At 32.2% G+C, this 12102-nt stretch overlaps 1 protein-coding gene across 1 annotated transcript; it reads right to left on the reverse strand.

Moving 5' to 3' along the window:
- Positions 1–9486: 9486 nt before the first annotated feature.
- On the reverse strand, positions 9487–11233 carry LOC128997562 (uncharacterized protein K02A2.6-like). Its single transcript, XM_054423201.1, has 2 exons — positions 11054–11233; positions 9487–10059 (listed from the first exon to the last, which is right to left on the reverse strand). The coding sequence occupies exons 1-2, from the start codon at positions 11231–11233 to the stop codon at positions 9487–9489; spliced, it is 753 nt and encodes a 250-aa protein (XP_054279176.1).
- Between the last annotated feature and the right edge of the window lie 869 nt (positions 11234–12102).

Here is a 12102-nt window from a genome sequence, read left to right on the forward strand (position 1 = left end):
ATTGGTAGGATTTTAAGTATTAAAATTATTTTGTTTTAATTTTAATATTACTATTTAGCTTTCAGTATTATATTTTAACTGACAAATGTCCAGTCATTTTATGATGTAATGGCATTCTGTAAATTATTATTTATTATTAATTAATCTTACATATTACCAAGATTTTAGGTAGGTATACAAAATAGTTTTTTTGTGAACCATGATAGAAAAGCAAGGTATTTAGTCACTAAAAACCTTGATAACTCTAAACATATCTGTTTTAAAATTATGAAATATTTTTTAAGGCATAGTCAAGTTACAGGAAGAAATTAGGAGGAATTTTTTTTACCGCACCACCTTAGCTAATAACAAATTTAGTATAGGCATACAATCAATGTAATTAAAAAAGAGCAATTAATAACCTAAATTACAACTATCCTATATATTGACCAATATTAATTCACAATAGGAATTAAATATCAGTACCTCATCATGTTGTCTTTACATATTTTAACAGAACTATTAAATAATGAATAATAGATTTATGTGTAATTGAATAAAGAGAAGAAAATGATTTTTCGTCATACTGCAGCAAAAAAGCAGCAAAATTTTGTTTTAAATTTCATCAACTTAAGTAAATGTTAACTTTAAATTGAAGACATAACCTAAAATATGAGTTTTGTAATGAATAAAAAAATTATTCTTTCTAGTGTAGTGATAAGTAACGTTTAAAACACGAGTGAAAGTGGGTCTATACTTATTTTCGACCATTTAAAGAGCTCGATAAATCTCGTACTTCAAACATGGTCTCAAATATGTAATGACTCACTTTCTAGTCTTGTTATCAAATATACTAGTAACGCAATTATTAATACTTAAATTAAAACAATTAACAAATAATCATATTACCAATATGGAATGTTGGCAAAATAACAAAAAAGATAGTAAACATCGTCTTCGCATAGTAAACATTCTTTTGCCATAGTAAACAATGAAACATAGATAGATTTTCGCAGGTGATAAACATATAAAGAAAACAGGTCATTTCACAGTAGTGTGGGGAAATTTGCAATTAATTATTAATAGACCTACTTACTGGTAGGTTATTTTTATTTACAGATGTGCCTCAACTATAAATGGTGCATTCAAGATCACAATCTTGGAATTTCTGCAAGCTGCAACATTCATATTCTGCCTCAATGCAATGAGACTTACTCTGGTAATAACATATTTTAAAACATACCACCAATTTATTTCAACACCAATATTTTCCACAATACTAATGACAGATTAAGTTGTAACATTTTTAATTGAAACTACTAAAATGTTAGCAAGAAATACTGACAATATTAGTAAAGTAGATGACATTTAATGTGTATCATTTTGGAAGACACAATGCTTGTTAGGTCAAGTGGTCCAAATTCCATAAATTGATCATGTGTTTGCCTGGCATTTGACCTGTTACAACAAATTCCGAGATGCAAACACGAAGCTCAAAAACCCTTGCAGTGTTGCTATAAAATAATCCCTTATCTTGTGAAAATAAATTTCATCTGGACTGTTTGCTTCTTCTAACCCTGCATCTGGCAGCTACAAATCTCTGTACTGGCAGGCCATTTTTACTGTATGTACATAGGTTACTTTAGAGCTGTATAAATTGTGTTCTGCCATACAAAAGTTTAACTATTGCATATTTTATTTTTCAGGACATTACACTACTAACTACAATAAACTAATCTAAACCATTGACAGATTGAAAATTGTAGAACTGTTTACTTGTAAGAACAAAAAACTTAAGTGGGCCAGTAAAATTTTTCCAAAGTAGAGGCTTGGGAAAAATACCATTTTTTTGTATTTTTTGTCCTAGGATGTGACTTGAAGGGGATCGAACCTGGGACCTCAGGGACAGAATTCCCGCGCTCTAACCACTACGCCAGCTCGCTCCCCAAATTTTGTTTTAAATTTTTGTACTAGAAATCTAAGATATACAAAGCTTTTATTAAATGGTTCTTTACATGAAAAAGTAATATTTTATTTGTACTATTATTTTTACCGGTATGTAAAATAGCTATTTACATTACAAGTGTAGTAAGAGCGTTTTTACATCACGCAGGTGAATGTTGTGCAACGAGCGGAAGCGAGTTGCATAATTTACCTAAGTGATGTAAACACGCTCTTGCGTAACGTGTAACGTACAATATTTTACCTGACCCGACAATATACATGGGTTTACGTACAATATTTTTCACTATCCATTTCACTCATCTTCTAACAGTAACGTTCTTTTACTAACAAAATTGCAAAAGCTAGGTTAGGCAAATTCTTTAAAGCATAACAATAACATTTAAGCGCACAGCTGATTTTTAGCGTTGAACGTCGTTGGCTCCATAGAGTTATATTTTTTAAGTTAAGCACTCAATGTTATTTAAATGGGTTTCTTTACATCACCGAGTGAGTTTTTGATACTTTACATCACTCGAGAAGTAAGGAAGTTGTATACATCACGCTTGGGATAGGGAGGTTTAACATGGTGGGTTAGGTAAAAGTATTTTACGTCACTCCGTGCTAAACACGCAGTTGCGTCATTCTAGTTTTTATTCTCAACCTTCAAAATATTGTTACATCACGGTAACTAAATAAACTTTATATAAAAATAAATGTTAGAATCTCCTGTGTAAAATGATATAAAATAATATCTAATACACAGTGATGTTTTCTGTAACTTAGCAGTTAAAGAAATTGATGGTCAAACGACTTGTGACTCGTCGTAGTGACTAGGCGTTTGCCATTGGAGGAACTAGTTTTAGCGACTTATCAGTAGTCATTTGCCAGATGCAGGGTTAATAAACTCACAAAATGTAAACATAAACATTAAGACTAACTACCTAAACACCAGACTGGGAACACATCCATTTTATTCCTACTTTAGTACAGTAAAAAGAATTTTAAAAGTGAATTTTCTGATATTTCTTTATATATAACAAATTACAGTAGCGAGTACAAGATTAGCAGGGCCGGTTCTAGACATATTTTGATTGTAAGCTAACAACATTCAGCCCCCCCCCCAATAAAAAGTTATTTATAGTTTGTATTACCTATAGTTTTTATTTTATTATAGTTTTTTGTGGAGGAGTGGGTGCTGGATTTTGGTAAAATCAATGGGGCCGCAGAGTTTTCTACTAAAAGAATTTTTTTACAAAAATTTAACTTTTATTTACTAAAATTAATTATCTGGGAAATTAATTATAATTAAAAATGGTAATTATTAGAAAATAAACGTAAGTTCAATAATATGCTTAGTTTTTCTGTGCAAATTCAGAATTAGTGAACATAGTCATTTATCTACTCGAACATGTTTTGGTACAATTATGATTACAGGAGCCAGTAGCCATATCTGTACATACAGTGACTTCTGTTGGTGAAATCACTCCAGTGATACTCCAGCTGTTCCTTGTCTGTTTTTTTGGCCAGCTGCTCAGTAATGAGGTTAGTTGTACCAGCTGTTTGCCAATTACCCATAGAAGACTAGTGGGAATGAGCCATTGAAGCGAAAGATGCTATAGTGTACTTCCACTAATAGGTAACATTACAACTAGCCCATGATAGTGCACTAGCTATATTAATGCTCTAAGTAACTAAAGGGCAAGTATTTACACAAAGTGCTAGCTGTCTAGCTGCTAATATTCGTTTCATACTGCACTAAGTTACTCCCTAGCAAATTAACGCTAATACTAGTGCTATCTTACTGCGGTTTTAGTTTTAGATTCTTTTCTTCCTGAGTCTTTACGAAATTTGAGCTTCTGGCTCGAGGGAGCTTTCAGACATTAATTTTTCAGCACAGACTATGAGAATCTAAAGCTCTAGCAACTAAAGGACAACTGCACAAGAACATCTTTTAAAAGTGTTTTACTTTTGTAATAACTGAGTGAAATTGTGCCACATGGTAAACAACTATAGCTAAGAGCTAATAAATTTAGAAATTTAGAAAGATTGGAAAGTAAATTTTGTGGTATATACTTGCATGAAAGGTATAAAAAACAAGGTATATCATAAACAAACATACATGTCTTGTTCCACTATCACTATTCTTGGGACTAACCACCAGCTGAGCCTCAATATTTTCTATTATCCACAGTTACTTCCCCATCTACCATCTTATTCCTCTCTTCTCCAAATCCCTCTATTTCCTATTTATAATTTCATATTTATAATTTCAGGATGACCAAGTCAGAGAAGCATTCTACGGATGTGGGTGGCCAGACCAAACAAAACGTTTCAAGCAGATGTTGAACATCATCTTGACCAGATGTAAGAAACCTCTATGCCTATCTGGAGGCTTGTACACTGTTGATATGCAAACCTACAGTCAGGTAATATATGAATTTGGAACCATCTTGTTGTAAGATTTATTTGTAACGAGTCATAAAGATCGCTCGTAGGTATGATGGTTAGTTTATGCCTATATTATTTAAAATATTATTTGGTAATTTATAATCCTTCCACCAAAACTATCCCTTATACTATACATACTTGGGTCACTTAGTGGAGAATGTGCTCGTCTGGTAATCAAAATGTCACAAGTTTCGATTCTACTGAAAATACATAACCTTTAATATTAATTATACCAATTAACCAATTAATTAATAAATTAAATCAATTAAATTAATTAAAATTATTTAAAAAATAAAAATATTTTATTATTAAAATAATTTAATATTAAAATAAATTAACTAATACTAAACAAAATATTTGTTAATAATTATTTTTGCAAAGGTTTGTTCTTATTTAAAATTGTACACAGAATTTCATAAAGATTTCTTAAGTAGTTTAAAAAATAAAAATATACATACCTAAATAACTTTTTGATCATTATGGTACGTGACTAAATTTACAGAAAGTAAATGAAAGGTACGTCAGATACCTCTTAAAACATATAGGCCTATTTACGCCTAAGACGGTAAATATACAAACAACTTATCATCTTACTAATAAATCACTTACTATATTTTATGTACAGGGTGAGGCAGTGAAGCGGCACGATTACGATACCAGCTGACAAGGAATTGGGGGGCTAATAGAGTAAGGGGGAAATTACCATAGGTGTCTAGACAAGGGGAAATTTCAGTAGCCATGGAGAGTTGGACAACACGCGTTTGATGTAAATGCATATACAGTATTACAAAATCGTGGATATTATGGGTACTCAGCGCACTTTCCATTGTGAGATCAGTCTATCGCCACGGGCTCCCGTGCCATCAAGCAAAGCTATCCTCCTTTAAATGTATAACTTTGGAGCCACTGCTAGCATGAAAAAGTGCCACCAACCTGCAGCAACCCTGCTGACTAAGCGAATTTCTATTTGCCTGGATTAATTTTCAATTAATCTATTTAAAATTTATGTTTAACGATTTTAGCTGCTACAGGGAAACCAATAAAGTGTGTTTTTTTTATTAAAATATCGATAGCTTAGTATGAAATAACTAAATCCGCCAAGTTTGATCAAAATATGTCCATAAACAACATTTTACAATTAAAATTCTCCATAAGAATAACATGAGAATTTCAAATTAAAATTTTTTTGAATTTTCTGCGTAACCAATCACCGTACAAAAACACTTTGACATACTAAATTATTTGTTTTTTACTCTTTAAAAAGGTCTGAAGAAAAATTGAAAAATTTTGTTTTTTAAGGGTAAAAATTAGAAAACCCCATTTTACCCCATAAAACCACTTGTTAAACCCCGTTCCCACGGTTCGATCGTGCTGGTTCGCGAACTCATTCGAGTTTATCCCACCTTACACCTTCAAACCAAATGTAATCAAAATCGGACAAAAATCTCTCAAGTTATCATCCGCACGGACACACACATATATATAATTATGAAATGGTGTTTTTGGCCTCTGAGTACATATATCAAAATGAAAAAGTAAATCGGTCCCGGGCCTAGGTCTTACCACAAGACCTACGGTAATAGGTATTTGTCCTATAGGGAAATTCGCTAAAACGATTGCAGCCGTTATGCAAACGCTAAAAAACGTCATGGGCTGATTTTAATTCTTAATTCAACAATGTGTGCAACCAAGTACGCCATTTTACTGACACTGTATTAATAAATATGATTATTTTAAAGGTGAAACATTAATTTTCATTCCACTCATGTACATAGGACTTATGTTAAAACAACTGTACTTAGGATTTATGTTAAAACAAATATTTTTTTCTAAATGAATTATTTGTAATTTTTCAAAATTGTGCCGTTTTACTGCCTCACCCTGTATATTTACCGTTTTATTTTTATTTACTTTCCGTACATAATCAAAGACAAAATGGCGGATATCTCTATAACGAGGTGTTTTTGGAAAAAAATGTTAATTACAAAACACCCTCTAATGGTTATCTACCTAGGTTTGACATGTAACTTTTTTACAGATTCTTCAAGCTGCATACTCATACCTGAACTTTCTACTTTCTACTCACGAATAAGAAAGAATTTCACCTTAAACATTGTTAATTGGACATGGACATTAACTTGGAATGTTCACTTGCAACACAAAATACTGTATATTCTTTTTTGGCCTTCAATGCATGTGTTATCCTTGATCGCAACACTGGTTAACATTAGGATGCTGTGTTTTAATAAAGCAACTAAGAAGAATGGGTAGGTAGAATTACAAGCTGTCTAGTAAATGGTTTAGTTAGTAGACATTATTATCAAACTTTATTCTTAATAGCCTTTCCAATGCAAGTCACTCGTACACTAAATTGATATTTGATAGACAAAATAAATCGTTTTCTTGTTTGTGGAAAAACATATGCATTAATCGATCTTTAAAGTAAACCCGATGTTATTCACCCACAGAGCACTAATCTCAATAAAAATTGTTTCTTTCAGCAGCATATTGATATTTTAATTTCTTCACCCAATGCCACCTCAAATGTATGTCATCTTATTCAACATAATTAAAATTGCTTCCAGGATTTAGTAAACAGCATGTACAGTAATTTGCGTTCCTTTTTTTCTCAATCGTTATATTAATATTGCAGAATATACTTAATGCAGGAGGCTTTAAGGACGGTGGTGTCGTCCTGTAATACAGCTACTAGGAGGTCACAAACTGAGGAACTGAGGATATTTATAGGCATGCACTGTGGATGTGATACTCCCTGGTGTAGATTAACGTCCGCAATAGTGAGTACTACGACTATCCGCAGTACCATCCTGATAATTAGACCAATTCGTTAATTACAAGAAAAATGTGGTTCGGTTTCCACTAAAAAAACTGTAGGTCCCTTAGTTTCCATTGTCTTCAATGGCTATTAATTAACAGGTGTCTAAGGAACATGTCGGCCTTAGTCACTAACAAGACTACAAGATCGTGCCACTTATCCTTTTACATGAATCAGACCAATGCTTTTTCTATGACGGTAATTAAACTAGAGCCAAACTAATTTTCATATGCATTTAGTTGAAAGTAACAATTAACCTTCAGCCACATAATGGGAATAATAAGATTGTTTTATATAAAGGTTATTAAGAACATGACATGTAGTTTAATGAAACACAATCTAGCACAATCTGGATCTCATTAAACTAGCGAAATATTACCAAAGTTAATAAGCTGGATAACAATTTCCATATAGTTATGTATAGACGTTTAAAGTTTTTTTTAATTCAATTAACATCTCAGAGCTATCCTGTGAGTAGTAGAAAAAAACATAGTTAGTACGACAAGACATAGTTGGCTGCTGGTCAGTAAAATAAATAAATGAATAGATAGTTAAATAATTTGAATAAACATAAATAAGTTAATACATAAATAAATGAATGAAAAAATAAATACAATAATAGATAAATAAATAAATAAATAAATAAAAGACTTTGAGTTCTTAGAAGTATATCTGTAAAGATAACAACGAACTCATAGAGCTTAATACTAACATTACAATGATGAAAAAAAATCTTCAGAGAGAACGTCTGATGAAATCAAACATAATCAAAAGTCATAAATATTCTGATTATCAATAAAATTATACAATTCAGATTTTAGTAAATGCTTTCAAAACAAGGCATCCCTCTAAATAACAAGACATCCTCTAATATAGCGTTCTGAGTCTCGTTGAAAAAGTCTCATATTTCCACCATTAATTTTAATAATATTTATTTTATTTAGATTTTTAGAACAAGGTTAAATTGAGGAAAATTAGATGATTTTTTTAGTCATTTCTGAATAAAACTTGTTATATTTGAATGAATATTTAATTAAAGTCAGCTTAGAACGATTTATGAGCGATGACGTGAAATGGAAACCATTTGTTATTTTCAAAGGACGTGTCTTCAATTCGGGTGACTAATTGTTTGAAAATGTATAAATCACAGAGCAGAGAAGCGGAATTCAAATCAAAAAATCACACTGGAACAATAACCTGCATCCAAAAATATACCGGCTCTTAATGTAAGAGGAAAAAACGTAACCGCCTTAAATATATGTATAGTTATGATTTCCGTTACTTTTATGCTATGAGTAAAAACGGCTGAATGGATGTATCATATATTATGATACATATTATGATTGCATTATGTATGTGCATATATAATGCTTGTATATATGAAAAATAATGGTTGGATCAGTGTTTTCAAAATAACTGTTATGGTGCTGAAATGTTACTTATGTTTACTCCAAATACTTTTCGGTAACGGTAAATTAAGTTATACTACTCTATAAATCTGTGAAAACCAAATAAAATCTTTATTTTTGCTACTTTCCTTCTATCTAGTATTAAAGGTGACATTTATAAAAAGAGAAAGGTGACGAACTACGAGGCTAGAGCTGCTTAAGTAGGAATGTTGAGAACACCCGTAAGTTGGTAATTGCCAGAAGTTTGCAATCGACTTACCTAGTACCTGGATTCAACACTTCGGATTCAAATTTCTATACTCATCTTCAGAGATATAAAGCTCAACGGGGTTTTTTTACGTTGATGAAAATGGAAAATGGAAAAATGGTGGCTAAAATATTTTTTTCAACTTGACTACATTTTTTTTAATAAAAAATCCAAGGCACTTACTAATGAACTTTTTTATATCTCTTATAGTTTTAGAATCAAACGGCTGGCACACTTATATCAATCACTCTGTATAGTTATTTTTAATTGTTTTATTATACGTTCGTTTAAAAATCAGATATGTATTATAACGGTATCAGGGTTGAAATTAAAAGTTTAGTTTGACGACATCTTGGCTTATTATTGCACAAAAATTAAGATTACAACGAAAACCTCTTACATTTTCAACATAATGAGCACGATAGACAAGTTTTGTGTTTATATAAAAAAACACGGTATCAAGTCCTTAAATTATATAATAAACATGATACAAGAGAATGTACAACCTATTTTATTCAACCATTTTAACTGAATGACAATTATATAAACACAAACATAAACATTAGAAAACAATAACATAAACCATGTGTATTAAGAAATCAGATGTTGATGACAACTCCTTATTAATCCTCCCCCTCAAATTTACACGGCCGAATGTGGTTAATATGCCTTCTCCAAACCTGCCCATTGTCCATCTCGATTTGATAATGTATCAATCCTTCTCTCCTTCTCACGTTTCCAAATTTCCACTTTCCGTCTTTTCCAAAATTGCGTTTGCGTACCTGAACCCTGTCCCCCGCCCGAAACTCTCTTTTGATTTTAGTACATTCGTCGGGCATTCCTGTGTGATCTTGGGGTTTCTTCATAAGATCCAGCCTTGTCCTTATCCGTCTCCCAAACATAAGTTCATATGCCGAGGACCCTGTAGCATTTGTGGCATTCCTTAGTGACATTAGGATGTGATTTATTTTGAAGTGCAAATCTCCTCCATCATTCTCCATTGCTATTAACTGTTTCTTTACAGTCTGAACAAATCTCTCTGCTTGTCCGTTGGTTGCAGGGTGATAGGGGGCAGAGAATTTGTGTGTGACGCCACAAGCTTGCAGAAATTTGTTGAAGATGGATGATGTGAAGTTAGGGCCATTGTCAGAGACTAACGTGAACGGGTAACCAAAGGTAGAGAAGAGTTTTCTGAGCTGTTGAATGCACCAATTAGATGTTGTAGTTTTGGTTGGTATGACTTCAACCCACTTTGAATAGGCGTCAACGAAAACAAAAAGGTATTGCCCATATATTGGACCTGCAAAGTCGATGTGGATTCGTTGCCAAGGTCAGTAGATATAAAAGGGGCGAGCGAAACACCATGCAAAAATAAATGGTGAAAAAATCCATTTTGTAAAAATAAAATTCAATTCGACCGGCGAGCCCAGGTGGTAGGAGCGTGCAGATGGTGGAGCGTAATTTGGCACGGTTCGGTGCGTAACTGCGTGGGAAGGTATAATTAACGTTTCATGGTTTGGTGCGTAACGGTGTAGGAAGGTATAATTGTTCCGAACCATGGGACTGTGAAGATTGGGGATTGTAATTGTTTATGGTTTGGTGAGTAGGTTAACGAAGGAACAATTAACTTATGATAATCCTTAAAATAAGTAATCGTACCATCTGACCATATTTTACATTTTAAACAATTAATTTGATATGTTTGTTAGTTGTACTATGTGATTATATGTGCAATTAGTTGTCTTAAAATATAACAAATAATAGTGTCGATGTGTAAGCTATAATTGTTAGTAGGATGATGTTGTAGACATCGACTTATATGTGCAAACTGGTGTTTTGAGTTTTTACAAGTTAAGATGAGTGAGTTAATATAGCTGATTTTTTATTATTAAAAATATAAACTAAATTAGTTTAACTGTTTAGGTTAAAGTTATTTAGTATATTTATATTTCTGATTTGTTTGCTAAAGCAGATTTGGTTAATTGTAATAATGAGTATTTGTATGAAGGAATACTTACTGTTATAGTTGAAGTTCTGTTTTGCGTTTTACATATCTGACGGAAGTTGCATAATGAGCGAGGTGTTATCGTAGTAGCCTTTGTTCGCGCTAATGAGCGCGACTTATCGCTATCACAACCTTGGATGTGTTTTTAGAGGACGTGTCCGTGTGAATGACCGTGACGGTCTCACCACGTGCACGCCTCGCTGGTTGCACTCATTGCCCTCCCCGCCGCGATAGCCTGATTCAATGACCTTTACCGCGATTGTTGAATGGTATATAACCCCATGACTGGATACCAACGTCAGTATCTTCACTGCGAATTGCCACTTCCAGTCTTTCTGCTCACCACTACCTACATCTCCTAGCATGGCATCATCGGCTCTTACCACTCCCAGCGTTTGGGATATCAGCCTGGTGGAGGGTGCAGGACTGGACAATATTGAGGACTTGTACATCGTAATCAAATCTATATTTCCTCAGGCAAATGTTGAGGTAAGATAGTTTTAATATATTTTATTTATAATAACTATTTGATTTAGTATCTAATTTTGGCATATGAGCTTAAATGTATCAATAGACTTGTATGAATAAATAGTAATCATAAATTTAAACTGAAATAATTGTTTTAGTCGATATTTATATGAGGGTATTTTTTTATTATAAACCTGAATAATTATTAATATAAATGGCATTTTTAAATATTATCCGGATGGGGACAAACTGTATTAATCATGTTGAAACAAATAATGCTAAATAATAACTATATGAATATTATAAATATATATTACTGATTATTTTGGAACAAATATTGCAAAGTTATTATATAGAGATAATTATCTTGACAAAAACATTGTATTTAATTGAGTAAAAATGTACTTTAACAACCATAAATTAATAAAATATAAACAGACAAAAATACTGCGGGTTAAATTTGATAATTAGTAATATCTATATTCATGATATAAAAAAAAGATATAATTATATTTATAATTTGTATGTATAATATTTGAAAGATTTAAAATATAGATTAAATATTGATCATAATTTATTTTACTAAGTAATTGTTTATTTCAGATAACCAAGCGGGATGAAATCACGTACCGGATGAAATTGCCGTACTGCACCAAGATATCTTCAGTGCAGACGAAGTTTGCTGACTATGCTGATGCTGTCACCGTTGTCAGCGCTGGTGCGGATCTGTCAATTGATCAGACGAAGCGCCTCGCTGAGTTAAAGA

This window comes from Macrosteles quadrilineatus, unplaced genomic scaffold, assembly GCF_028750875.1.
Source record: "Macrosteles quadrilineatus isolate MER2022 unplaced genomic scaffold, UCM_ALF_1.0 Scaffold_6__1_contigs__length_79288215, whole genome shotgun sequence".
In the NCBI taxonomy this organism is placed as follows: domain Eukaryota; kingdom Metazoa; phylum Arthropoda; class Insecta; order Hemiptera; family Cicadellidae; genus Macrosteles; species Macrosteles quadrilineatus.

Bases quoted from the DNA above. Each gene is read 5' to 3' on its own strand.
- LOC128997562 (XM_054423201.1), bottom strand. From the start codon at position 11,233: ATGCTAGGAGATGTAGGTAGTGGTGAGCAGAAAGACTGGAAGTGGCAA. The intron at 10,060-11,053 runs GTGAGACCGTCA...TGCATTCAACAG, and splicing joins ACCAGCGAGGCGTGCACGTG to CTCAGAAAACTCTTCTCTAC.